The following is a 26,407-nucleotide window of genomic DNA, read 5'->3' on the forward strand; positions in this document are numbered from 1 at the left end:
AGTTCCCTTCCTGGTAGAGATTATCTGTGAAATTAAATTAGGCAGTCTCTTGCTGCTCTCATATTTTATTTATCATTCTCCTTACCTCTTTCCAAATGTCTCCCCAAAAAATAGGGCTGTATTTGAAAGTTCTCAGAATTCCCTGAGGGCTTTATTTTTAGTTTCATTAGGTCATCCCCACAGTAACACTTTTGTTGTTGTATTTGTTTTTTTTCCCTCGATTCAGAGTATGCTGACATTTTCTTTTTCTTTCAGACTGGGTGACAAGACCAGAAAATAGCATAACAGCCTCAGAGCTGGACATTTCTGGAGAAGAGCCGTCTCCAGGGGCAGTAGCAGAAAAGCACAAAAGGGATGATCCTTGGAGCACCAACTTCTTAGAAACTTGTGAATCCAAAGGCAGTCCAGAGAGGCAGCAGGCAAACAAACAGACACTGCCAAGGGAAATAAAAATAACTGAAAAGACCATACCAACTTTGGAGCAAGCACATGTAAATAATGACTTTGAAAAAAGCATCAGTGTGAGTTTAGACCTTTTAACACACAAACAAATATCTCCAAAACAGACCTCTACTAAAACAAATGTCAAACAGAATTTAAACCCAGTTAAAAAAGAGAAGTCTTGTAAGTGCAATGAATGTGGAAAAGCTTTTACTTATTGTTCAGCTCTTATTCGCCATCAGAGAACGCATACTGGAGAAAAACCCTACAAATGTAATGAATGTGAAAAAGCCTTCAGCCGGAGTGAAAACCTTATAAACCATCAAAGAATTCATACTGGAGATAAACCATATAAATGTGATCAGTGCGGGAAAGGCTTCATTGAGGGTCCATCTCTTACTCAACATCAAAGAATTCACACTGGAGAAAAACCCTATAAGTGTGATGAATGTGGGAAAGCTTTTAGTCAGAGAACCCACCTTGTTCAGCATCAGAGAATACACACTGGTGAGAAACCATATACTTGTAATGAGTGTGGAAAAGCCTTTAGCCAGAGAGGCCACTTCATGGAACATCAGAAAATCCATACAGGAGAAAAACCTTTTAAATGCGATGAATGTGATAAAACATTTACCAGGAGCACACACCTTACTCAACATCAAAAAATCCATACTGGAGAGAAAACCTATAAATGTAATGAATGTGGAAAGGCTTTCAATGGACCCTCAACGTTTATTCGTCATCATATGATTCATACTGGGGAAAAACCATATGAGTGCAATGAATGTGGTAAAGCCTTCAGTCAGCACTCAAACCTCACTCAGCATCAGAAAACACATACTGGGGAGAAACCTTATGATTGTGCTGAGTGTGGGAAATCCTTTAGTTATTGGTCATCCCTTGCTCAACATCTCAAAATTCATACTGGAGAAAAACCTTACAAATGCAATGAATGTGGAAAGGCCTTCAGTTACTGCTCATCCCTTACTCAACATCGGAGAATTCACACCAGAGAAAAGCCTTTTGAATGCAGTGAATGTGGAAAGGCTTTCAGTTATCTCTCAAACCTTAATCAACATCAGAAAACTCATACCCAAGAGAAAGCTTATGAATGTAAGGAATGTGGGAAGGCCTTTATTCGAAGTTCATCTCTTGCTAAACATGAAAGGATTCATACTGGTGAGAAACCCTATCAGTGTCATGAATGTGGGAAAACCTTCAGTTACGGCTCATCCCTTATTCAGCATAGGAAAATACATACTGGAGAAAGACCTTACAAGTGTAATGAATGTGGGCGAGCCTTCAACCAGAACATACACCTTACACAGCATAAGAGAATTCACACGGGAGCAAAGCCTTATGAGTGTGCCGAGTGTGGCAAAGCCTTTCGACATTGTTCATCTCTTGCTCAACATCAAAAAACACACACAGAAGAAAAACCCTACCATTGTAATAAGTGTGAAAAGGCCTTTAGCCAGAGCTCCCATCTGGCACAGCATCAACGAATTCACACTGGAGAGAAGCCCTATAAGTGCAATGAATGTGACAAAACCTTTAGCCGGAGCACTCATCTGACTGAACATCAGAATACTCATACTGGAGAGAAACCTTACAACTGTAATGAATGCAGGAAGACTTTCAGCCAGAGCACTTACCTCATTCAGCATCAGAGGATTCATTCAGCAGAGAAGCCTTTTGGATGTAATGATTGTGGAAAAGCCTTCAGATACCGTTCTGCTCTCAACAAACATCAGAGACTGCACCCTGGCATATGACTCTTCTAGGATCATCCTAAACATAGGGGATGCATTTATTCGGGGATACATTTACTCTGGTTTGTCCTTTTGTTCAACACAGAAGAATCAGGCTGGATTGAGAAACTGCTGAAAATACTTCTACTTTTCACTGTTGTGCTGTGGAATAGAAAGTGCATTGGGCTGAAATAATCCGATTATGTTGTTAAGCAATTTTGTGACATTGGCAAATTCAGCCATTTTAAGCTTCAGTTTCCTCTGTGAACTGAGGGATTTGGAGTAGGTCATTTCAAAGGTCATTTATTCAGTTTTGTATGTTTACAATATATTCTTGAATAGGATTATTATACATCAGCATTTTGCTTTGTTGCTTCTAGAGTATATGTATTTATGCATGTTTTGCTAATAGAAAGCATTTATGTTTCAGCAAGTAGACTGGAGGTCGGTTATGCTCCTGTTCTAACACATTCAAGTTCTTTAAGTAACTGATTCCTAATAAAAAGAATTGTAAAATACCCTCAAATTAACAATTCAGGAGCATATAATGGCTCACTTAAGTCAGTACAAGTATTAAACCTTCCTATTATTTTCTCTTCTAGTATGTTTTAACATCCTAGAAGTTTATCACAACTACATAGACCCTCTACTACAGCTTACACCTGTGCTATTTAACCCTAGTTACATAGTGAAATCACTTCAGTAACTATAAAATTCTGTTGGCCAAGACTCCACCCCCAGTGACTAATTGGCTCAGGGAGTAGGGTCCAGGCTTGAGTATCTTTTTTAAACTCCTAATATGTACCCTGGAAAGAAAAACTGGATTTCAGTACTCACTCCCTTAGTACCTTCTTGTAGCTACTCCTAGAAGCTCACAGGTAGCTATTGCATACACATAATGTAATTTTGACTGTTAGTTTGTTTTGTAAATTGATTTCTCAAACTCTGAGAGGTAAGGTCAATTTGTTTCCTTACCAAAGTGCAGAAATTAAATGGCTGTATAAAATAATAGTCATTTTATTTGCTTTTCCTTGGCCACCTGATATCATAAGCAGATGACAGTGAGTGACACCCCTGAAGATGGGTGGCCCATAGGCTGCATGGCCATTTGTGACAACCCTGGTCAAAATAACATTTGAGCCTGAAATAAATGTGAATTTAGCCATAAAGAGATTGGCCCTCATATTTTCTCCAGATACAGTCTGATTAAGTAGTCACCTCTTTTAGGAGCAATTGACAATTTCCTAGCCTGTCCTTGAGAATGGGGAGCTCTAAGAACAAAATGTAGCACTGAAATTGATCATTGTTTATATAAAGGGGTTCCAGACTCTTCCCACAAAGGAAGTTTGGGGGAGTGAGTGCTATAGCTCACTTCAAGTGAAAAAAATCCAGTTATTTTTGCTTATATAATGCCAGTGACCTGCATCAGATTTTTGTCACCTCCTTAAATGAAGATGCCAGGCAGTGAAGAACAGAATTCAGGAAATAAAGTAGCCATTTAAATCTCGGGACTTTTTTCTGTTGTTGTTTTGAAACATCCTTGAAGAAATGTCATCTTGGTATTTCTTCATTTCTCAAGGCTTCCCTTATATAGGAGTTTTTTTTAATCCCACAGCAGAGAGGTAGATGCTGGCAGAGAGGAATGGATCTCAGGTTATAGGATACACTTTGGTTGGAACCTGAGCCACTCCCACAGCATGAGGAGATGAAGTTTCTATATCCAGGTGAAGGGTCCTCCTGTTTTAAAGGAGATCCCAAAATAGAAAATACCAGAGTTTGTCTGAAATGAACAAGAAGACTCTGTTCTTTTGCCACACTGATTCCCATATGAGGGAACAGAATTTATTTGGGAATTTCTCACTAACCTTGGAAGACCTTACTTTGTTCCATTAATTTGATCTCTTCATAGATAATGGTCAGGTCAAACTCAGAGCACTGGGAATGTGTGATCACTGCCTAACTTAATTCTTTTATTAAAAACAAATCTGATCTTTCATGCCTTTATATTCTCAGACTGGATGTGTGCTAACCACTCCCAGACAATACAGGCCTAGAGAAGGGATAGGCAGTGTGGTTCTAGAACTTAACACGATCTCACAACTCTCTACTAGCTATCCCAGTTTTCTCAAAGTGGGTGAATTTGCAATTACTGCTGTTTCTCAGAGATACCAATCTACTTATACACTGTGGTAAACTAAGGTTTGGTCCTTTGTCACCTGATCTGTCCCTTAGCCATGTACTTAACCTTCCCTCCTTACTCCTATTTTAAGAGCAGAGTGAGTAATTTTAAGTTTCAAACTTTTTTCTTAATTTTGTCATTTATATGCCATAAACACCAACTATAACACTAACATTACTTCCTTAACATCATACGCAAAAGAGTAGAGCAAAATTAAAATCTAAAGGGGAGATTTTGAAGTTAGAAGTCATAATTTCTTCCTTGAAGTTATAATTAGTCCAGAAAAGGAGAAGAGGGATTCAGCTTATCTTAGAGGCTTCACAGCCACTGAAGCTGCTCAAAAATAAAAGGATCTCAGAAATAACTAAAAAAGCCAGTAGTTCTTTATGAAGCAAAAGATTCCCTATTATTTACCCAAAAAATCTAATACTAATTTTCATATGTATCTTTGGATGTCTCAGTGTCCTAGGTTGAGCCTTTAGAGACTAGATGCAATGAGCTTCAGTATACAAATGGAAAGGTTGACCTTGAAACAGTATAAATGGTATGATTGTTAAAACAGGAGAGAACATAACTAAATCTTCTAGTGGATTTGATAATTTGGGAACATTTTGAATCAAGAATACACAGTAACCACAGAACCTGGGCCTCCTAATTTTACAGTAAAGAGGAAGAAGAAAGACGGTGGAAGGAGGCACCACCCCCTAGGCTTACTACCTCAAATACTGGGCACTAAGTATTTATAATTGATTAACTGGTTGAAGGTTAAGAAGGGGAAGTACATTAAAAGGATGGGGGCAGGGAGAGGTCAATACTTCAACATGATCATAATCATGGCCCAAGTCCCTAGGTAAATTATAGCATCCAGGCTGGAGAGAAGGAAATGAAACTAGGAAGGGACAGAGAAAATGGAGGGACACAGGGCCTGTGAATACTGTGATATGAGCTCAGGGGGGCTTAAAGAGCTATGTTAAAAAGTCGAGATGCCTCCCTGTTTGCCTTTCGGGAGTAATAGAGATTGCTGAAGAAAGAGCACTTTGAAAATTTTTACTTGATCTCTCTACAGTTCAAGCAGCTAGGAAAGATGATTGTACAACATGAGACAGCATGTGGTACTCAAAATCATCCTTGACCTGAGCTATTGGCACTCTGCTTTTGATACCTGGAACATATCCACCTTCATTTCCCTTAGGATGAATTATTTTCCATAAGTTTCTTGACTCTTCATGCAAAACACCACCTGTAATTGAGTCTGTTTATATTTTAATGACTGCTGACATTTCAAGCCCTGTCCTTTCCCCTTGTGCTTCCTATCTGGGCAAGCTAAATAAGCAAGCCTGGGTGCTTCCTCCCTTGGTGTTTGGGTAGAGGGTGTTCAAACCACACAATCCCTGGCTCACATGCATGAACCCCAATCCCAGTCCAACCCCATCCACCATAAACCTGATATGGAACTCCCTCCCTGCTCTCTCTTGGGCTGTTATCAGGCCAGTTTGGGAGCCTGCTGTGCTCTCCCCAGAAAGGTTTTATTTATGGACAATAAAGCGCTTCATACGCTATTGGGGCATGTGGGGAGTCATCAGACTTGACATCTGAACCAAATTTTCAGTGGGGATGATCCACCTGCCTATGTGGGGGTGACCATAGCACCTCCACCCCAGACAGTCTTTGCATGAACTAAAGCTCAGGTTTCAACACATAAAGGTGTTAGGAATCAAATTATTTCCCTGAAGAAATTCTGGTTCAACTACAAAAACACCCTGCAAAATTAAAATCATTGTATAGGTGGGACTTCTCTGGCTGTCCAGTGTTTAAAGACGGCACTTCCAATGCAGGGGTGTGGGTTCTATCCCTGGTTGGTCTGCATTCCACTCAGTGTGGCAAAAAAAAAAAAAAAAAAAAGAAATCACATCTACTTGCTGCATTGAAACAAGATATAATGTTAAATCACATATAATTACTTTGCTCTCTGTGTGGCCTATCAGTGCTGGAGAGTGTTTATAGTTCAAGGTTTAAGAGATATAGCAAGACATTTTAAAAAATTAATTACCAAAAAAAAAATTAATTACCTTTTTCTTCTATAAACCACAATTATTAAAATTTAGTGGTGGTATATCTGTCCAGCTAATGGTAGAGAGTGGTTCCTAGGGAAAATTTATGACAAGACCAAAGTCAGAGCAGTTTCTCTTTCTCTGGATTTGTCCTTGGGGATGGTTTTGTGGGAGGGGGAGATGATATGAATGACCTCACAATGTGATGGAACCTGTATTCTAGACCCTGTCTTGGACACACCTTTGTCTCAGATGGGCTCAGATGGGTGCCTGGGCCATGGATGAACTCACCCTTGAATAGGGATGAGGGCATTCATCTCCATATTGGACTAGTGAGAAAGCATAAAGGCTCAAGATCCAGGTCCAAGAGAATGTATCCTTACTGAGGACCCTGGGCAATGTAGTTCTGAGCAGATTACTTTGGGGCCAAGAGAAATCTGGAGCCACAGTTATGGCACTGCCCAAGAAGACCAGGAAACAAGGAGTGCGTCTATTGATGAAGGAAGGTATTTTCAGGTGCCACTTCTTATTTGGTCCCTTTTCACTCCACCTCTAGGCAGTGTCCCATGCAGAAACTAATGGCCATACTTAGTTTAACTGAAGAAAATTTAAACAGAGGAAACCAGCAAAGGAGAGTGGAACACTAGCATCTAACAATTGCAGGACAACTACCACCTGGAGCCTGAAAGAGCAAGAGCAAAAGAAAAATGTAATCATTTTCCATGGCTGCTGTAACAAATTGGTGCCTTAAAACAACAAATCTATTTTCAAAGACTTGTAGTCCGGAAGTCTGAAATGTTTCACTGGGCCAAAATTGAGTTGTTGGCTGATCCACACTCCTGGAATCTCTAAGGGGAGAATTAACTGGGTGGGTAAAGCAGCATGTGAATTTAAGTAGAATCTTTTAAAATCAGTTCAGTTCAGTCACTCACCCAGTCGTATCTGACTCTCTGAGACGCCATGGACTGCAGCACGCCAGGCTTCCCTGTCCATCACCAACTGATGGAGCCCGCTCAAACTCATGTCAATCGAGTTGAAATGCCATCCAACCATCTCATCCTCTGTCATCCCCTTCTCCTCCTGCCTTCAATCTTTCCCAGTGTCACAGTCTTTTCCAATGAGTCAATTCTTCGCATCAGGTGGCCAAAGTATTGGAGCTTCAGCTTCAGCTTCAGCCCTTCCAATGAATATTTCGGACTGATTTCCTTTAGGACTGACTGATTTGATCTTTTTGCAGGCCAAGGGATTCTCAAGAGTCTTCTCCAACACCACAGTTTAAAAGCATCAATTCTTCAGTGCTCAGCTTTCTTTATGGTTCAATTCTCACATCCATACATGACTACTGGAAAAACCACAGCTTTGACTATGTTTTTAAATAAGAGAGAACTATTAGACTTGTTTGGATCAATGCTGTCCAGCCATCTTATCGTCTGACACCCTCTTCTCCTTCTGCCCTCAATCTTTCTCAGCATCAGGGATTTTTCCAATGAGTCATCTGTTTGCAATGTTCATGCAATGAACATGAACTTGGGCAAATTTTGGGAGATGGTGAAGGACAGGGAGACCTGGTGTGCTGCAGCCCATGGGGTTGCAAAGCGTTGGACACAACTGGGCGACTGAACAACAGCAGTTAGACTTGTTTACATTGGTAATGAGTCACTAGAAAAGGAGAGTCTGAAAAGTGAAAGGAATGTGAGAGTAAAGTCCTCAAGGAGGCAGAAAGAAATGGTATCTCTGACAATGTTGGGATAGATGGTGGGTGTGGAACGTGTGAAGGACAGAAGCTTGTGGGTGGGGAGCAGATGGCAGGCACCTTTAAAAGGCAGAGGAGGAGGAGGACTTTTGGAACAAGAATTAAAAAGGGAAGGATAAGATCCACTAGTGGGAGAGGAGAAGCACACACAGCAGCTGCTGCATTACCCACACGCGTGGGGATTCCTGCCTGCCAAGACCCCAAGGTTCCAGATAAAAGGCAGAATGTTCGCTGGATGATTCACCCACGTGGATATTGATTCAACAAATATTTACTGAGCAACTACTCTGTCAGGCACATTGGTGCCACTTAGCATTAAATGGGAGAAGGCAATGGCACCCCACTCCAGTACTCTTACCTGGAAAATCCCATGGATGGAGGAGCCTGGAAGGCTGCAGTCCATGGGGTCGCTGAGGCTCGGACACAACTGAGCAGCTTCACTTTCACTTTTCACTTTCATCATTGAAGAAGGAAATGGCAACCCACTCCAATGTTCTTGCCTGGAGAATCCCAGGGACCGGGGAGCCTGGTGGGCTGCTGTCTATGGGGTCACACAGAGTCGGACACGACTGAAGCAACTTAGCAGCAGCAGCATGAAATGAGACATGAAATAGAGCAGAAGTATAAAAGCCAGATAGATGCCACAGTCATATACATAGGAGAGATCAGGAGAAGACTAAAATGTGGGAGAGCATGAAGGTAAAACATGTGTTCTCTAAGGAGCTGAGATTTACTTTAGTTTCAGAGGTACAGTGAAAAAAAATCTAGTAAGACGATGGGTCCCAGGAAAAGGAATCAGTCAGCATTACAGATATAACAGTGGAGCTGAAAATTCATTTGAACAGAGGTCAAAGGATGACTTGAACATGAGGTTGGAAGGTATTAGCTGGACACATTGTTCCAAAAAGAATGCTAGTATACATTTTTAAAAATTATTACAGAAAATTTCAAATAAACACAAAACAGAAATGTGAACTCTGGTGTATTCTTCACCCAGACTAAACAATAATCAATATTTGCCAATCTTGTTTAGCAATCCCTCTCTGACTTTTTATTTAAAATTTTTTATTTTTTCCTGGAATATTTTAAAGTAAGACCCAGACATCATTTGTCTTGTTGTATGTATCTTTTGTATGTATCTTGTTGTATGTGTGGTTTGGGGGTAAAGATCTGGCCTGCCAATGCAGGAGACACAGGTTCGATCCCTGGATGGGGAAGATCCCCTGGAGGAGGAAATAGCAACCCACCCCAGTATTCTGGCATAGGAAATCGCATGGACAGAGGGCTACAGTCCATGGGGTTGCAAAGAGTCAGACACGACTTAGTGACTAAACACCATCACCACTGAACCCATGTATCTTTTAACCAATACAGTCTTTTTCTTCCTTTTAAACATAACCATGTCATTATCACAAGTAATAAAATTAACAATAAGTTTATAAAGTTGTTTTGACAGCAGATTGAAGCCATTTGCTAGGGTTTCCAAATAAAAACACTGGTATTTAGGAAGCTGGAAAAGAAATGCTTGATACAGGGACAGGATTAGTTCTTTGACGGTACCATTAAAAATTATATTGGAAAATACTAACATGGGGAAAGTTCAAGATAAATGTATATAGTAAATCTTTTGTTACATACAACTAAAGCTTTTTTAATGTATACACAAAATCCATCTCCATATCTAGCATATGTAGATATATAGATATCAGAAGAAGAAGAAAAGGCTGAAAGAACATTTACAACGTTCAGGGATGATCCAAGTAATGCGATCAGTGTTTATTTTTTGGTTTTTATTTATGCTTTTCAGAGTGTGTTTGTGCATGTTAGGATGGGGGATGGGGTGGGCGGCAGGGAGAACGTGGCCTGTTTAATGAAGCTGAATGAATAGATAAGAAAGTGACTCATCTTCAATCTCAGTTCACGTATCAGGAAAGTAGATTTAACACAGGAGACGCCTAACACACCAGTTAAATGAACAAAATCTAACGGAAAAGGGTGAAAACTTCACTCTGCTTTATCAATTTTCTGGAAAAAGAAGTGACAGAGATTCAGGCTAGGATACTTTCCCAAAACGAGGCTCATTGGTATCGTCACAGCTCGTTGCATTGCCTTTAGAATCTTCAGCAGGAGAGACACGCAAGAGGGTTTTTCAATGAGGGTGGGAATTGGCCCTAAGACTTCTGGGAAATAGAGTCTTAGCGCTCTGTCGACTGCGAGTCTCTGAGCTTTCTGGGAATTGTAGTTCTCGGGTGTAGGACAAGTTCTTTGGCCGATCTAGCTTCAGAGCGCCCCCCCGGAAGCTGGAAGATGGCTTGGGGCGGTTGAGACGGTCGCTGGCCCCCATCCAGTGGCTTCTAGGAGTAGCCATCTCAGCTTTGTTAAGGGAAATCTGGACACACAAAGGTCACCATGAAAGTCCAGGAACACAGCGAAAGCGCGGAGCTCAGAGGCCTTTATCCCCGCGGTGGTCTTCGCACTCAAGCGCCTCCTTCTGGTCGAATGACGTCAAGGAAGGCAGCTTGCCTCCGCGAGAGCCTTTCTCCCCATCCACGTACGGCGTTTCCAGAAATGGCCCACGCTGAGAGTCTGGATAGGGGCTCCGTGCAAGGACAGAGATTATTCTGAAGACATGCTTCAGTGTGAGCCGAGTCACGGTGATTCTGGCTGTACTGGAAGACCCTCCGTTTTTCCTTAGAATAAGACTCCCCACTCCACATTACTCCTTTGACCCGACTTCCCCACCAGAAATTCCAAAAGTTTTGGATTCCACATTGACTTTAGAGTTGCAAATTAATCATATCAGGTTTTCAACTCTTTAATATTTTGTATGCATGGCTAACTGCTGAGTTAGTCTCTAACTAATTTAGTTAGTTCCTCTGCTTCATGCCCTACATAGTTTACATGAAAGTTAACAGCAATTAAGGAATTACTGGTCCCTCTTCTTCCTGCTGCGCGGGCGCAGGAGGGCCTAGAGGAGCTATCCCACGTTGAAGGTCAGGAAGGGCGGTGGTGAGGAGATACCCCTCGTCCAAGGTAAGGAGCAATGGCTACGTTTAGCTGGAGCAGCCGTGAACAGATACCCCACGCCCAAGGTAAGAGAAACCCAAGAAGACGGTAGGTGTTGCAAGAGGGCATCAGAGGGCAAACACACTGAAACCATACTCACAGAAAACTAGTCAATCTAATCACACTAGGACCACAGCCTTGTCTAACTCAATGAAACTAAGCCATGCCCGTGGGGCAACCCAAGATGGGCGGGTCATGGTGGAGAGATCTGACAGAATGTGGTCCACTGGAGAAGGCAATGGCAAACCACTTCAGTATTCTTGCCTTGAGAACCCCATGAACAGTATGAAAAGGCAAAATGATAGGATACTGAAAGAGGAACTCCCCAGGTCAGTACGTGCCCAATATGCTACTGGAGATCAGTGGAGAAATAATTCCAGAAAGAATGAAGGGATGGAGCCAAAGCAAAAAGAATACCCAGCTGTGGATGTGACGGTGATAGAAACAAGGTCTGATGCTGTAAAGAGCAATATTGCATAGGAACCTGGAATGTCAGGTCCATGAGTTAAGGCAAACTGGAAGTGGTCAAACAGGAGATGGTAAGAGTAAATGTCGACATTCTAGGAATCAGCGAACTAAAATGGACTGGAATGGGTGAATTTAACTCAGATGACCATTATATCTACTACTGTGGGCAGGAATCCCTCAGAAGAAATGGAGTGGCCATCATGGTCAACAAAAGAGTCTGAAATGCAGTACTTGGATGCAATCTCAAAAATGACAGAATGATCTCTGTTCATTTCCAAGGCAAACCATTCAATATCACAGTAATCCAAGTCTATGCCCCAACCAGTAATGCTGAAGAAGCTGAAGTTGAATGGTTCTATGAAGACCTACAAGACCTTTTAGAACTAACACCCAAAAAAGATGTCCTTTTCATTATAGGGGACAGGAATGCAAAAGTAGGAAGTCAAGAAACACCTGGGGTAACAGGCAAATTTGGCCTTGGAATACGGAATGAAGCAGGGCAAAGACTAATAGAGTTTTGCCAAGAAAATGCACTGGTCATAGCAAACACCCTCTTCCAACAACAAAAGAGAAGACTCTATACATGGACATCACCAGATGGTCAACACCAAAAGCAGATTGATTATATTCTTTGCAGCCAAAGATGGAGAAGCTCTATACAGTCAGCAAAAACAAGACCAGGAGCTGACTGTGGCTCAGACCATGAACTCCTTATTGCCAAATTCAGACTTAAACTGAAGAAAGTAGGGAAAAACACTAGACCATTCAGGTATGACCTAAATCAAATCCCTTATGATTATACAGTGGAAGTGAGAAATAGATTTAAGGGCCTAGATCTGATAGATAAAGTGCCTGATGAACTATGGAATGAGGTTCGTGACATTGTACAGGAGACAGGGATCAAGACCATCCCCATGGAAAAGAAATGCAAAAAAGCAAAATGGCTGCCTGGGGAGGCCTTACAAATAGCTGTGAAAAGAAGAGAAGCGAAAAGCAAAGGAGAAAAGGAAAGATATAAACATCTGAATGCAGAACTCCAAAGAATAGCAAGAAGAGATAAGAAAGCCTTCCTCAGTGATCAATGCAAAGAAATAGAGGAAAACAACAGAATGGGAAAGACTAGAGATCTCTTCAAGAAAATCAGAGATACCAAAGGAACATTTCATGCAAAGATGGGCTCGATAAAGGACAGAAATGGTATGGACCTAACAGAAGCAGAAGATATTAAGAAGAGATGGCAAGAATACACAGAAGAACTGTACAAAAAAGATCTTCATGACCCAGATAATCATGATGGTGTGATCACTCACCTAGAGCCTGACATCCTGGAATGTGAAGTCAAGTGGGCCTTAGAAAGCATCACTATGAACAAAGCTAGTGGAGGTGATTGAATTCCAGTTGAGCTATTCCAAATCCTGAAAGATGATGCTGTGAAAGTGCTGCACTCAATATGCCAGCAAATTTGGAAAACTCAGCAGTGGCCACAGGACTGGAAGAGGTCAGTTTTCATTCCAATCCCAAAGAAAGGCAATGCCAAAGAATGCTCAAACTACCTCACAATTGTACTCATCTCACACGCTAGTAAAGTAATGCTCAAAATTCTCCAAGCCAGGCTCCAGCAATATGTGAACCGAGAACTTCCTGATGTTCAAGCTGGTTTTAGAAAAGGCAGAGGAACCAGAGATCAAATTGCCAACATCCGCTGGATCATAGAAAAAGCAAGAGAGTTCCAGAAAAACATCTATTTCTGCTTTATTGACTATGCCAAAGCCTTTGACTGTGTGGATAACAATAAACTGTGGAAAATTCTTCAAGAGATGGGAATACCAGACCACCTGACCTGCCTTTTGAGAAACCTGTATGCAGGTCAGGAAGCAACAGTTAGAACTGGACATGGAACAACAGACTGGTTCCAAATAGGAAAAGGAGTTCGTCAAGGCTGTGTATTGTCACCCTGCTTATTTAACTTATATGCAGAGTACATCATGAGAAACGCTGGACTGGAAGAAACACAAGCTGGAATCAAGATTGCCGAGAGAAATATCAAGAACCTCAGATATGCAGATGACACCACCCTTATGGCAGAAAGTGAAGAGGAACTCAAAAGCCTCTTGATGAAAGTGAAAGTGGAGAGTGAAAAAGTTGGCCTAAAGCTCCACATTCAGAAAACAAAGATCATGGCATCTGGTCCCATCACTTCATGGCAAATAGATGGGGAAACAGTGGAAACAGTGTCAGACTTTATTTTTCTGGGCTCCAAAATCACTACAGATGGTGACTGCAGCCATGAAATTAAAAGACGCTTACTCCTTGGAAGGAAAGTTATGACCAACCTAGATAGCATATTCAAAAGCAGAGACATTACTTTGCCAACAAAGGTCTGTCTAGTCAAGGCTATGGTTTTTCCTGTGGTCATGTATGGATGTGAGAGTTGGACTGTGAAGATGGCTGAGCGCCGAAGAATTGATGCTTTTGAAGTGTGGTGTTGGAGAAGACTCTTGAGAGTCCCTTGGACTGCAAGGAGACCCAGCCAGTCCATTCTGAAGGAGATCAGCCCTGGGATTTCTTTGGAAGGAATGATGCTAAAGCTGAAACTCCAGCACTTTGGCCACCTCATTGGAAGAGTTGACTCATTGGAAAAGACTCTGATGCTGGGAGGGATTGGGGGCAAGAGGAGAAGGGGACGACAGAGGATGAGATGTCTGGATGGCATCACTAACTCGATGGACGTGAATCTGAGTGAACTCTGGGAGTTGGTGATGGACAGGGAGGCCTGGCATGCTGCAATTCATGGGGTTGCATAGAGTCGGACATGACTGAGCGACTGATCTGATATTCTTCCTGCCCATATCTAGTCACCAATTTCATAGGATTGTTCCTTTAAATCCACTTGTTTAGTCGCTAAAGTTGTATCTGAGTTTTTGCAAGCCCATGGACCATAGCCTGCCAGGTTCCTTCTGTCCATGGGATTCCCCAAGCAAGAATACTGGAGTGGATCGGCATTTCCTTCTCCAGGTTGGTCTTCCCAGCCCAGGAATGGAACCTGTGTCTCCTGCATTGCAGGTGGAATCTTTACCCTTGAGCCACCTGGAAAGCCCAAGAGGTCCAGTAGTGGGGTCAAACCCTGATCTTTGGGTAAGCTGTTTAACATTTGTAAATTTCAGTTTCTTCACCCCATAATATGTTAAGTAAAATGACTCAAATGTGTGAAAAGAGCTGTTCTGGCACCCAGTAATTACTTGATTATGCAGTATAATCTGTCCTCTGCTGCTTCTAACCCAACTCCACCCCAAGAAGAATCTTCATATTTGCCTTTATGAGACTTCCACTAAGAACTCAATATTTATTCACTGGGAAATACACTGTTTGCCAGGTGTTGTGAAGAACACATAATTTAATTTTTGTTATCAAAAGTGCACTGTATAATTACATGAAGGCCAATGGAGAAATAAATCTTAAATCTATCAGGCTTTCCTTGAAGAATGGACATTTTCTCCCCATCCAAATACAGTGTAAGCAAATGAGCACCTCATTTCACCTGAATGGTCACTTTGCATCTCTACCTGAATAACCATATTGCATACCACAATTTGTCATGATCTTGATCTTCTAGGCAACTTCTCCTTTCTCTAATGCTGATTTGTATTGTTTTCAGTTTTCTGTTGTATCATATCTTGTAAGCTGCCTTGAGTCATTTTTGATACACAGTAGAGTTAAAATAAAGTAGGTGACTATTGTCCAGGATGGCAGTCAGAAGAAATATCTTCTTATTTTTTATTGTGATCCTAGTTTTCCATTTCTGTGGAGTTACAGGTCCTTCAGGATTGAAATGAAAGACTACAGGCAGATATTAAGAAATAGAATGATAACTATTAGCATTTATTGAGCATTTATTATGTCAGGCACTGTTTTCATCACTTTATATGAATAAACCCACCTACTCCTTAAAACAGTGTCATGAAGTGGAAAGCTAAAAGGCTAACATCCTAGGAGCTCTGAAGGAGAGCCAGTCCCAAGGCTCAATGTACATAATTAAAGATTAAACAAAAATGACCCAAAGATTCATGAGGTTATCTCACCATTTAAAAGATTAAAGCAAATGGACCATTAAATTAAACCCTCTCAATTTAAGTTAAAACTAGAATTCATTTGGGTAGATGGGGCTTCAAGAGATTTAAGACAATTTCTAACTTCAAAAAATTTCATGGATTAAAAGCACTTGACAGAACCAGAGAACAGAATAAGAAAGTATGTAATACAGCAGAATGATGCAAACCATCACTGTAAAAGACTTCTAAGAAGGTGGGCAATTGAAAATATCGCAGTGAAGGCAGAATGTGAGCAGGGCTTTTATAAAAGATTTCTGGAGATGTTAATACAAGGAAGAAAGCAGGACATGTAAAAGAATGCCATGGAATAATCTGAAAGGAAGACAAGTGTGAAGAGAAAGGCTGTGGCAGAGACAAAGGGTAGGGCCACCCAGCTGTACTGGGGAGTAATGAAAATAAATAAATAGATCCAACTGTGGAAGGTCTTCAAGTTAAAGCAGTTTGAACTTTTTCCTGGGGATAATGGGAAACTAGATTCTTTCTGAGCTAAGTGATAGTTTAGTAAAACAGCTAGATAAAGACACAGAGATAAGAGCAGCAACAGTGTGTTCACTCTGGTAACCTAGGTCCAAACTACCAAGGAGTTGGCAGCAGCAGTAGGAACACAGAGAAAAAAGTCAACTATTAGGCCATTTCAAATAAACCCTAGCAGGCTGATTACCCATGATAGAGAGGAATCGGTAAGCAATAATTATGGGGCATTTAGTGACCACTCAGCACTGTGGGATGTTTTGTAGGGATCTAAAACAAGATTTTTGTCTTTAAGAAGCTTACAATCTAATTGAATAACCATAAGTACTATAAGCCAATAAAATGAAATTATTCTGGCTCAACTCTTGCCCCAAAGTCACAGAGCTAATCACTGTTAATCAGAGAAGTGCTGGGAGGCAGAAAAATTTGTGGATCAGCACAGAATCATGGATCCCAGAGGCTCAAATTTTAAGGCATAAGAGTAGCCCAAAGTGCCAATTCTGCAAATGTGAAGTAGGAAAAGGACTGAGAGGTAGGCGCTGCATTTGTCCTCGATAGATCAGCTTTACAAGATTGGTAAGAGTCAGAACCAGAGGGTATGCATTTATGAAGTGTGTAAACAAAAAATGTTTTTAATATAGGGCAGCATTTTTTTTTTTAAAGATAATGTAGGAACTAAATATAAGATTTTTAGGACATTTTTGGTCAGGATAAGATAAAATAATACTAGGATTAATTAGGCACATTAGTAGAACTATGGGTTATACTTTGAGGAAAATATGGTGTAGCCAAAAAGGTAAGGGAGGAAGGAATAGAAAAACTGTCCTTTAAGTCCAGAGACTGAATTTGGCTTATTATTGTCATCCCCAAACTAATGGGTAGATTTTTGTTCTGAAGCCAGCTTCTCTTCTGCTACTAGAGTCAGCAAGCTTGAAAACATCCACACACAGGATTTCCTCTTTTAAGTAAAGGGGCTGATGTGGTTGGGAAAGAAAAGGGTTCACTGGTTGTTCAGGGACCAAAGTTCCATGGAAGAGATAAGGTGAAGGACTGAAAGGTGTAAGGTAGTAAGGTATATTCTAAGACTGGAGCCCTCCAAAATATTAGACTGAATATCTAAGGTTTTTAAAGTTCATCCCCGCCTTGTTGAAATGAATCTGATCACTTAGTTTCCATAAAGGAAGGAAGGCTAGCTTGAAACTGGCTTATAGCTAGTGGAAAAGGAAAATTCAAACAAGTATATATTTCTCTTCAGCTATAGGAGGTTATGCTATGTGCTCTTATGCCAAGATTAGTGAAAGCTCAGATATTACTCTTTAGTGTGAAGTTGCTGATGTCTAATAAGAGTTGAACTCTGACTGAAGGCTTTCTCACAGCTATTACACTTGAAAGGCTTCTCTCTGGTATGAGTTCTCTGGTGAATAATAAGGGAGGAGCTCCGACTAAAGCCCTTGCCACACACTCTACACTCATGGGGCTTTTCTCCAGTGTGGATTCTCTGATGTTCAGCAAGGGATGAGCTTCGACTGAATACTTTTCCACAGTCATTGCATTCATAGGGGTTCTCTCCAGAGTGTGTTCTCTGATGTTCAATAAGAGATGAGATCCAACTGTAAGCTTTTCCACATTCACTGCATTCATAGGGATTCTCTCCAGTGTGTATTCGTTGATGCTGAATTATAGTTGAACGGTCACTGAAGGCTTTCCCGCATTCATTACACTTGTAAGGTTTTTCTTGAGTATGAGTTCGCTGATGTTGACTAAGGTTAGTGCTTCGGCTAAAGGCTTTTCCACATTCACTACATTCATATGGTTTTTCTCCAGTATGGATCCTCTGATGTAGACTAAGGTGTGTACTCCGGCTAAAAGCTTTTCCACATTCAGGGCATTCATAAGGTTTCTCTCCAGTGTGAGTTCTTTGATGTTCAATAAGGTGTGTGCTTCGGCCAAAAGTTTTCCCACATTCATTGCATTCAAAAGGCTTTTCTCCACCATGAATTCTCCTGTGGACAATGAGGTCTGATTCATAATTAAAGGCTTTACCACATTCATTGCATTTACAAGGTTTCCTTTGCAGAAAGAGTTTTTGGTGTTTAATTAAGTCTGAATTATCTTTGGAGTTTTTCCTAGATTTGGGGGACCTAGCTCCCTTTGGAATTCTCTGCCGTGTATTAAAAGTTGAGCTTAGATTAAATTTACTGTATTCAGGGCCTTTCTCCTTAGTGAAAATCTCCTTGAGAGACACTGACACTTTTCTGATTGCTGTTTTCTCAAAAGAAGATTTCTTCTGTACAGGACATTTTGTCTGCCTTGATAATTGGCCCTCACTTTTACAGGCTTTTTCATCCATAGGATGCTGGGCAGTATTCCCTTGAAGACTTTCCATTGCTGACCCTGAAAACTCTAGTTCTTCCAAAACAGCCTGATTGGTGGTGATGCTTCAGTTCAGTTCAAATCTTCCCTATCTGAAAGACATTTAAAGTGCAAATGTCACCTGTCTCTAGTGTGGAGAACAAGGAAAATAAACCACCAGAAATAAAAGACAACTAATTCATGCACACTAGCAACTTTATATGGGGAGAAAATTTAAATGGACAATGAAAGAAAAGTGAATGAAGCCAGAAGAGATAACAGAGTTCTCACAGTGGATGCAAAGAGACATCAAGAAATACAAGTAGTGGACTGGGTAATATGTTCAGCCTCCCAAAATGAAAATGAGCAGACATACAATTGATGAGTAGAGAATAAGGGATTAGAAAGTAAAATGAACTATTAGCTATTTAGCCAGTTACTTATGGTAAATGAGAGAAAGGAAAGGGATGAGAAGAGTAAAGACTCTCAAATGTAGAAAGATAACCACCCTCCTAAAAGCAAAAAGTGAGAAGACTCTGTCAAGGTTGGATGCAACCATTTTATTGGCAATGAGAGAGAACAGAATTTCAGAAATGCTAATGATTATACCACTATCCCCACTGAACCCACCAACCCTTCTTCCAACTAGTTTAGGTACTCTTCTAAACAAGTCTATGACCCCAAATTTCAGAGGTTTAACAACACTTCCCAGGGATCTCATCTTAACAGATCTTAGAGTTCATTGAGGCCAACTTGCTCATTGGACAGGAAACACTGAGTACCTTAAGTCACCCAGCAAATTATAAGAGCTCATGTCTCCTAAATTTCAAATTGGTGGTCTTTTCATAATACTACTCACCTAAACAGATATTTTTGGTCAGTCCCCTCTTCAGTTCCCTGAAGATCCAGTATGTATAGCTGTTCTTCCTCCAACTGGGTGATCATGTCCAGTTCACATGCTGGGATTCTGCTGATGAGAAGTGATTTAACACAAGGCTATTGGTGCTGGAAACACAGGGCTATTGAGAGCTCAACATTAATGCTTTGATCTATAGAAAAGATAGTGTGAAATTTCACAAGGCTGTGGCAAGAAGCACTGGAGAAAATGTGTATCTGAAAATTCTGGGTTAAAATTGGTTCCAAAAGAAAGGCTATACACATACCCATCAGAATCACTTATGGAACTTGTTACTCTAGATACTGGGCATTACATCAGACCTAGAGAGTATGTAGTAAGTTCACGTAACTTGACAAGTTGTATTGTCCAACATGAACCTTAGAAGAAACACTCTAGGTTGCCTGAAAAATGTGCTCACTGGGACCAGCCTTCCTACAAACATTCTTCTCAGACCTAGAGGATCTAAAACATAAACTCAGTCTCCCATAAGACAGGTGGTTTCTTTCTCCTGCTGGAAGGTCCAATTTCCAAGTATTAGGTAACTGCATTCCCAGATGACACCTTTAAAAAGCTGGTACCCCACATTCAGACTGTACCAAACAGTCTGTTTATCTTCCTACTCCCAAGGTTGTTCTTACATTTTCCTTATAAGAAGGAAGAACAGCAAGGCCTTCACTGAGAATACTGACCTACACTGAATATCTAACAGAGCATCCTGGCTCTAGCAGTAAAATGGGGAAGATATGGGAATCTGTGCCTATTCTTCTGAAAGCCCTTCTCCGAACTCTTGAGTTCCCCCCATTGAAGCTTTTTCCTTAACCCGTTCTCTTGTAAATTTATCCAGAGCCCTTGGGTATGACAGTAGGCAATAAACCGTATAATAGTTGCCCTAATGGTTCTGCTCACAGCACTATTTGAGATCCACTAGGTTAGGAGCATATCTGGTTTCATAAGTCTTGCCTTTCTCAGAGACTGGGAACCTTCCAGATGTCAAGGTGAACCTTGGAAGATGTTCATCAAGAAGCCATCCATGGAGAACCTCAAGAGCAAATGATCATGCTGCTGTCTGTGTCCAGCTTTGCCAAGAATGTTCCTTTCAGCTGGAAACAGGGAATGCAAGACCCTACCACTGAGTTGATTGATAAGTCAGAATTTCTAATTTATTTAGAACCTTGGAATAAAATCCAGTTGCATACTTTATAGTGCTAATATTTCTTAGTAGCAATTTGCCTAACTGCTTAGGTTGGCTGGCCTACATTCTTGCAGCCCAGATCCTTAAGCTACTCTGCCATTATTCTGTTGGCAGTTTTGAGAATTTGTGAGGGTTTTTGTTTGTTTTGGTTGAAACATTGATTTCACGGTGTTATTAGAATCAGAATGATCTCTGTTCATTTCCAAGGCAAACCATTCAATATCACAGTAATCCAAGTCTATGCCCCAACCAGTAACTCTGAAGAAGCTGAAGTTGAATGGTTCTATGAAGACCTACAAGATCTTTTAGGACTAACACCCCAAAAGATGTCCTTTTCATTATAGGGGACAGGAATGCAAAAGTAGGAAGTCAAGAAACACCTGGGGTAACAGGAAAATTTGGCCTTGGAATATGGAATGAAGCAGGGCAAAGACTAATAGAGTTTTGCCAAGAAAATGCACTGGTCATAGCAAACAACTTCTTCCAACAACACAAGAGAAGACTCTACACATAGACATCACCAGATGGTCAACACCGAAAGCAGATTGATTATATTCTTTGCAGCCAAAGATGGAGAAGCTCTATACAGTCAGCAAAAATAAGACTGGGAGCTGACTGTGGCTCAGATCATGAACTCCTTATTGGCAAATTCAGACTGAAATTGAAGAAAGTAGGGAAGAACACTAGACCATTCAGGTATAACCTAAATCAAATCCCTTATGATTATACAGTGGAAGTGAGAAATAGATTTAAGGGACTAGATCTGATAGATAGAGTGCCTGATGAACTATGGATGGAGGTTCGTGACTTTGTACAGGAGATAGGAATCAAGACCATCCCCAAGAAAAAGAAATGCAAAAAAGCAAAATGGCTGTCTGGGGAGGCCTTACAAATAGCTGTGAAAAGGAGGGAAGCAAGAAGCAAAGGAGAAAAGGAAAGATATACCCATTTGAATGCAGAGTTCCAAAGAATAGCAAGGAGAGATAAGAAAGCTTTCCTCAGTGGCCAATGCAAAGAAATAGAGGAAAACAACAGAATGGGAAAGACTAGAGATCTCTTCAAGAAAATTAGAGATACCAAGGGAACATTTCATGCAAAGATGGGCTCGATAAAGGACAGAAATGGTAGGGACCTAACAGAAGCAGAAGATATTAAGAGGTGGCAAGAATATACAGAAGAACTGTACAAAAAAGATCTTCATGACCCAGGTAATCACAATGGTGTGATCACTCACCTAGAGCCAGACATCCTGGAATGAGAAGTCAAGTGGGCCTTAGGTAGAATCACTACTAACAAAACTAGTGCAGGGATGGAATTCCAGTTGAGCTATTCCAAATCCTGAAAGATGATGCTGTGAAAGTGCGGCACTCAATATGCGAGCAAATTTGGAAAACAGCAGTGGCCACAGAACTGGAAAAGGTCAGTTTTCATTCTAATACCAAAGAAAGGCAATGCCAAAGAATGCTCAAACTACCTCACAATTGTACTCATCTCACACACTAGTAAAGTAATGCTCAAAATTCTCCAAGCCAGCCTTCAGCAATACATGAACCATGAACTTCCAGATGTTCAAGCTGGATTTAGAAAAGGCAGAGGAACCAGAGATCAAATTGCCAACATTTGCTGTTCATGGAAAAAGGAAGAGAGTTCCAGAAAAACATCTATTTCTGCTTTATTGACTATGCCAAAGCCTTTGACTGTGTGGATCACAATAAACTGTGGAAAATTCTGAAAGAGATGGGAATACCAGACTACTTGACCTGCCTCTTGAGAAACCTGTATGCAGGTCAGGAAGCAACAGTTAGAACTGGACATGGAACAACAAACTGGTTCCAAACAGGAAAAGGAGTATGTCAAGGCTGTATATTGTCACCCTGCTTATTTAACTTATATGCAGAGTACATCATGAGAAATGCTGGACTGGAAGAAGCACAAGCTAGAATCAAGATTGCCGGGAGAAATATCAATAACCTCAGATATGCAGATGACACCACCCTTATGGCAGAAAGTGAAGAGGAACTCAAAAGCCTCTTGATGAAAGTGAAAGAGGAGAGTGGAAAAGTTGGCTTAAAGCTCAACATTCAGAAAACGAAGATCATGGCATCTGGTCCCATCACTTCATGGCAAATAGATGGGGAAACAATGGAAACAGTGAGAAACTATTTTTTGGGGCTCCAAAATCACTGCAGATCGTGACTGCAGCCATGAAATTAAAAGACACTTACTCCTTGGAAGGAAAGTTATGACCAACCTAGATAGCATATTCAAAAGCAGAGACATTACTTTGCCAACAAAGGTGCGTCTAGTCAAGGCTATGGTTTCTCCAGTGGTCATGTATGGATGTGAAAGTTGGACTGTGAAGAAAGCTGAGGGCCGAAGAATTGATGCTTTTGAAGTGTGGTGTTGGAGAAGACTCTTGAGAGTCCCTTGGACTGCAAGGAGATCCAACCAGTCCATTCTGAAGGAGATCAGCCCTGGGATTTCTTTGGAAGGAATGATGCTAAAGCTGAAACTCCAGTACTTTGGCCACCTCAGGTGAAGAGTTGACTCATTGGAAAAGACTCTGATGATGCTGGGAGGGATTGGGGGCAGGAGGAGAAGGGGACGACAGAGGATGAGATGGCTGGATGGCATCACTGACTTGATGGACGAGAGTCTGAGTGAACTCCAGGAGTTGGTGATGGACAGGGAGGCCTGGCGTGCTGCGATTCATGGGGTTGCAAAGAGTCGGACACGACTGAGCTACTGAAGTGAACTGAACTGAATGATGATGGCTATTTCTGCAAAAACAAAGAATGTTCTTTATCCTGCTAGACTTAAAAAAAATTTGTTAATGGTTACGTGAGGCTGGAATGCACCACTACTTTTCATGTAAATACAAAGTATTTTGTAGAAATTTGCTGTGTCGTGCAAAATCAAGGAAATACTTCTTTCTCTTTGAATGATACTAGGAATTGTTCACCATTTGAGGAATATCAAAACACTTATGGTATTAGATTCCTAACTACAATATTCAAATATCAGCCTGCATTCATAGCTGTTGCATTCACAGTGATTCTATGTATAAGTACAATAGTCTGTTTTATCCAATCATTTACATGCTGAAATACATATTATTCTAAATTACTTTCCTTTTTTTCTCCTTTTATTACAATTAAGGTAATATAGTGATATTATATCTGTAGGTAGTTAATATTACCTATGAATTTTATTTCGAGATAGTACAAGGGACGGTAGGTCATATAGGTAGAGAATTACTTCTCCAGTGCAATGGAACTAAAGTATTAACAGTTACACAATTGATAAATAGTGAATCTCTCAGGCGGTAAAATGCAAAGCCTCTAAATCCTCTAAAGCAAAGTCCTCATCCCCAACAGAAGTCCTTGAAGATCTGAGAACATTCACACTCCATATAGGTGACATAGGTACAATGGGAATTTTGTATATAGTGGGATATTAGTATATTTTTACATGTTACAGTCCACCTTGGAGAAGGATTATTTTTGATAAAATGTTCAGGGTTTTGGAGACAAAGGGAAACCAGGAAGATCTGAAATTTGAAGACAGTTATAAACTGACTCACTGGAACTCTTAAAACATAGAATATCTAAAAATAGGCAGAATGTCCTGAACAGAGAAAGAACTAGAACAGAGTTCAAAGGAGAGAGCCAATTTTGAGGGTTTACTCTCATGCTTATTAATACTTGATGACTGGTAAAATATGCCAGTTTGATATAAGATTATCTCTAATTTAACTAATGTGTATATAGTGTGCAGTACAAGAGCCTCCCTGTCCCTCCCCCAATAGTTGTTTTGGCATTGCAAATAAGCTCCTGACATGTGTAACTGTTATTATATATTGTTTGTGTATGTGACACCTACGACAGACACATAGAAACCGCACTGAAGAAAATTTCTACATTAAAAAAAAAAAATTGAATAGCTCTTCTCCTGGTGCTTTGCTTTCTGGTACCAGACTGACTATTTCCCGGAGCCTTTGCCAATGCACCAGAGTTAGCCTCAGCAGCCTCCATTCAACTCTAGTAGAACAGAGATGGTCAAGTCTCCAGGCCTATCACAAGATGCTCTTCAGACAACAGTCTCCATAAAGATTGGCTCAAAGTCACAACAGATTCACAGAATTTGATATACAGAATTTGTCAGTACCTCTAACAAATAACACCTGCTGTGTTCAAGCATCAACCCTCATCATCAGAATCACTGAAAAATACTACTGCTCTCAAGTTCGGTAATTTCAAGTAAGGTACTTAGTCTCTATGTGCCTCGATTTTCTTATCTGTAAATGAGGATAATATAGTACATCTCATGGGGTTAAAGCGAGGATTAAATGAGTTAATTCTGCTAAAAACTCTTAGTGCCTAGCACCCGCTAAACATCTGGGAAACACCCCCAACACAGAAGCCCTTGCTCGCCCAGCTAGAACGGAGCAGAACGCAACTCTGATCATTTCCATCTCCCAGAGGCTCACCCGGAGAGCATCACCCACTGTCACTGCAGCCGAAGGACTAGGCTGTGCCCACCCGGGAGGCGAGATACCGTGCCGAGTCCCAACAGCGGAGGCACCTCTCGGCCGGATCTGCGGACAGGCCACCCCCAGGCCACTCGCTGGTATTCCCCGCGAGACCTGTTTCGGCACGACCACTTCAGAATCTCCAGGCCCACCCGTCCAGGACCCAGGACCCTGCGTGCCCCACTCACCGGCCGTCTCTGGCCGAGCGCCGGGACACACCCTGGCCCGGACCCTGGCTTGGACGGAACCTGAGTGCGCGGAGCTAGAGGAAGCCGGAAGGATTAATGAGAAACCCTTGAGTCGAACTCTGGGTTTCACCAAGTTTCCCGAGGTCACTGACACTCTTCCACTCAGACTCGTGTGCTGCTCAGTACGGAGAGCCAGTCATTGCCTGATTAACCGCCCAGCCCTAGTTCTCCTGGAGCAGATGACCTGTTAGAGGACAGAGACGCTAAGAAGAATAGGAAGCATACCAACGGCCGTGGCTCCGCGCCTGCGCCGCAAGGTCCTGAACCGCCAAACTATGCTCAGACGTTCTTGGAGATTATTGCAGAGCACCTTCCCTGGTGTGACACTGAGATTGAGAACTTGACACTAAAGGCCCGGAAAGCGGGTCTTCGAAAGATCCTGAAGGTCTTAATACAAAGTATAACCTGGTTCATATTTTTAAACAACATACCTGCAGAACTGATTAAAATACAGATTCACATGCTTCCCTACTCGTTGGCTTGAGGAAAATCTGAGACACATTGCATGTTCAGCAGTCATCCCAGATAATTCTAATACAGGTGATGCTCGGCCCATCTCTGTGAGTAACAGGCCCCGCCCCCGCCTCCAACACACACACATTCTAGATGCTTAAATGCAATTAAACGCAGGACAGGTACCCACAATTACACCAAGAGATGTAAAGGTTAAAAAAATTAGGAAGCCACTCTGGTCATGAATATTTTTTTACCTGTGTTTTATCCTAAGAGTTTTATAGTTTTGCTCATAAAGTTAGATCTTTGGAGCATGTTAAATTATTTTTTATATTTTAGATTTAAGGGACTAGATCTGATAGAGTGCCTGATGAACTATGGATGGAGGCTCGTGACATTGTACAGGAGACAGGAATCAAGACCATCCCCAAGAAAAAGAAATGC

At 41.2% G+C, this 26,407-nt stretch overlaps 2 protein-coding genes across 13 annotated transcripts in view; one reads left to right on the plus strand and one right to left on the minus strand.

Moving 5' to 3' along the window:
• The window catches only part of ZNF184 (zinc finger protein 184), a 21,198-nt gene extending 17,499 nt beyond the window's left edge, over nucleotides 1-3,699 (plus strand). For all 5 annotated transcript variants that reach the window (XM_086369750.1, XM_086369747.1, XM_086369751.1 and 2 more), the window contains one exon: nucleotides 256-3,699. In XM_086369750.1, coding sequence (XP_086225876.1) covers nucleotides 256-2,216 — 1,961 coding nt within the window. In that variant the 3' untranslated portion in view covers nucleotides 2,217-3,699. The remainder of the gene's footprint in view (nucleotides 1-255) is intronic.
• ZNF391 (zinc finger protein 391) lies at nucleotides 122-25,724 on the minus strand. Of its 8 annotated transcripts, none has more exons than XR_015152265.1 (4): nucleotides 25,451-25,720; nucleotides 19,501-19,611; nucleotides 18,618-18,754; nucleotides 122-434 (listed from the first exon to the last, which is right to left on the minus strand). XR_015152265.1 is itself a non-coding variant. In XM_086369814.1 (3 exons), the coding sequence occupies exon 3, from the start codon at nucleotides 18,673-18,675 to the stop codon at nucleotides 17,599-17,601; it is 1,077 nt and encodes a 358-aa protein (XP_086225940.1). In that variant the 5' UTR covers nucleotides 18,676-18,754; nucleotides 19,501-19,608; nucleotides 25,451-25,724; the 3' UTR covers nucleotides 15,075-17,598. The 8 variants fall into 8 exon arrangements, 3 of the variants coding, with proteins under 3 accessions (XP_086225940.1, XP_086225939.1, XP_086225941.1); XR_015152266.1 differs by having other exon boundaries at nucleotides 19,501-19,608; nucleotides 25,451-25,715; XR_015152267.1 differs by having other exon boundaries at nucleotides 25,221-25,462.
• Nucleotides 25,725-26,407: the final 683 nt, after the last annotated feature.

The sequence above is a fragment of the Bos grunniens genome, chromosome 23, assembly GCF_055505025.1.
Source record: "Bos grunniens cultivar Pamir isolate PY7600 chromosome 23, Bosgru_T2T1.0, whole genome shotgun sequence".
Taxonomy (NCBI): Eukaryota; Metazoa; Chordata; class Mammalia; order Artiodactyla; family Bovidae; genus Bos; species Bos grunniens.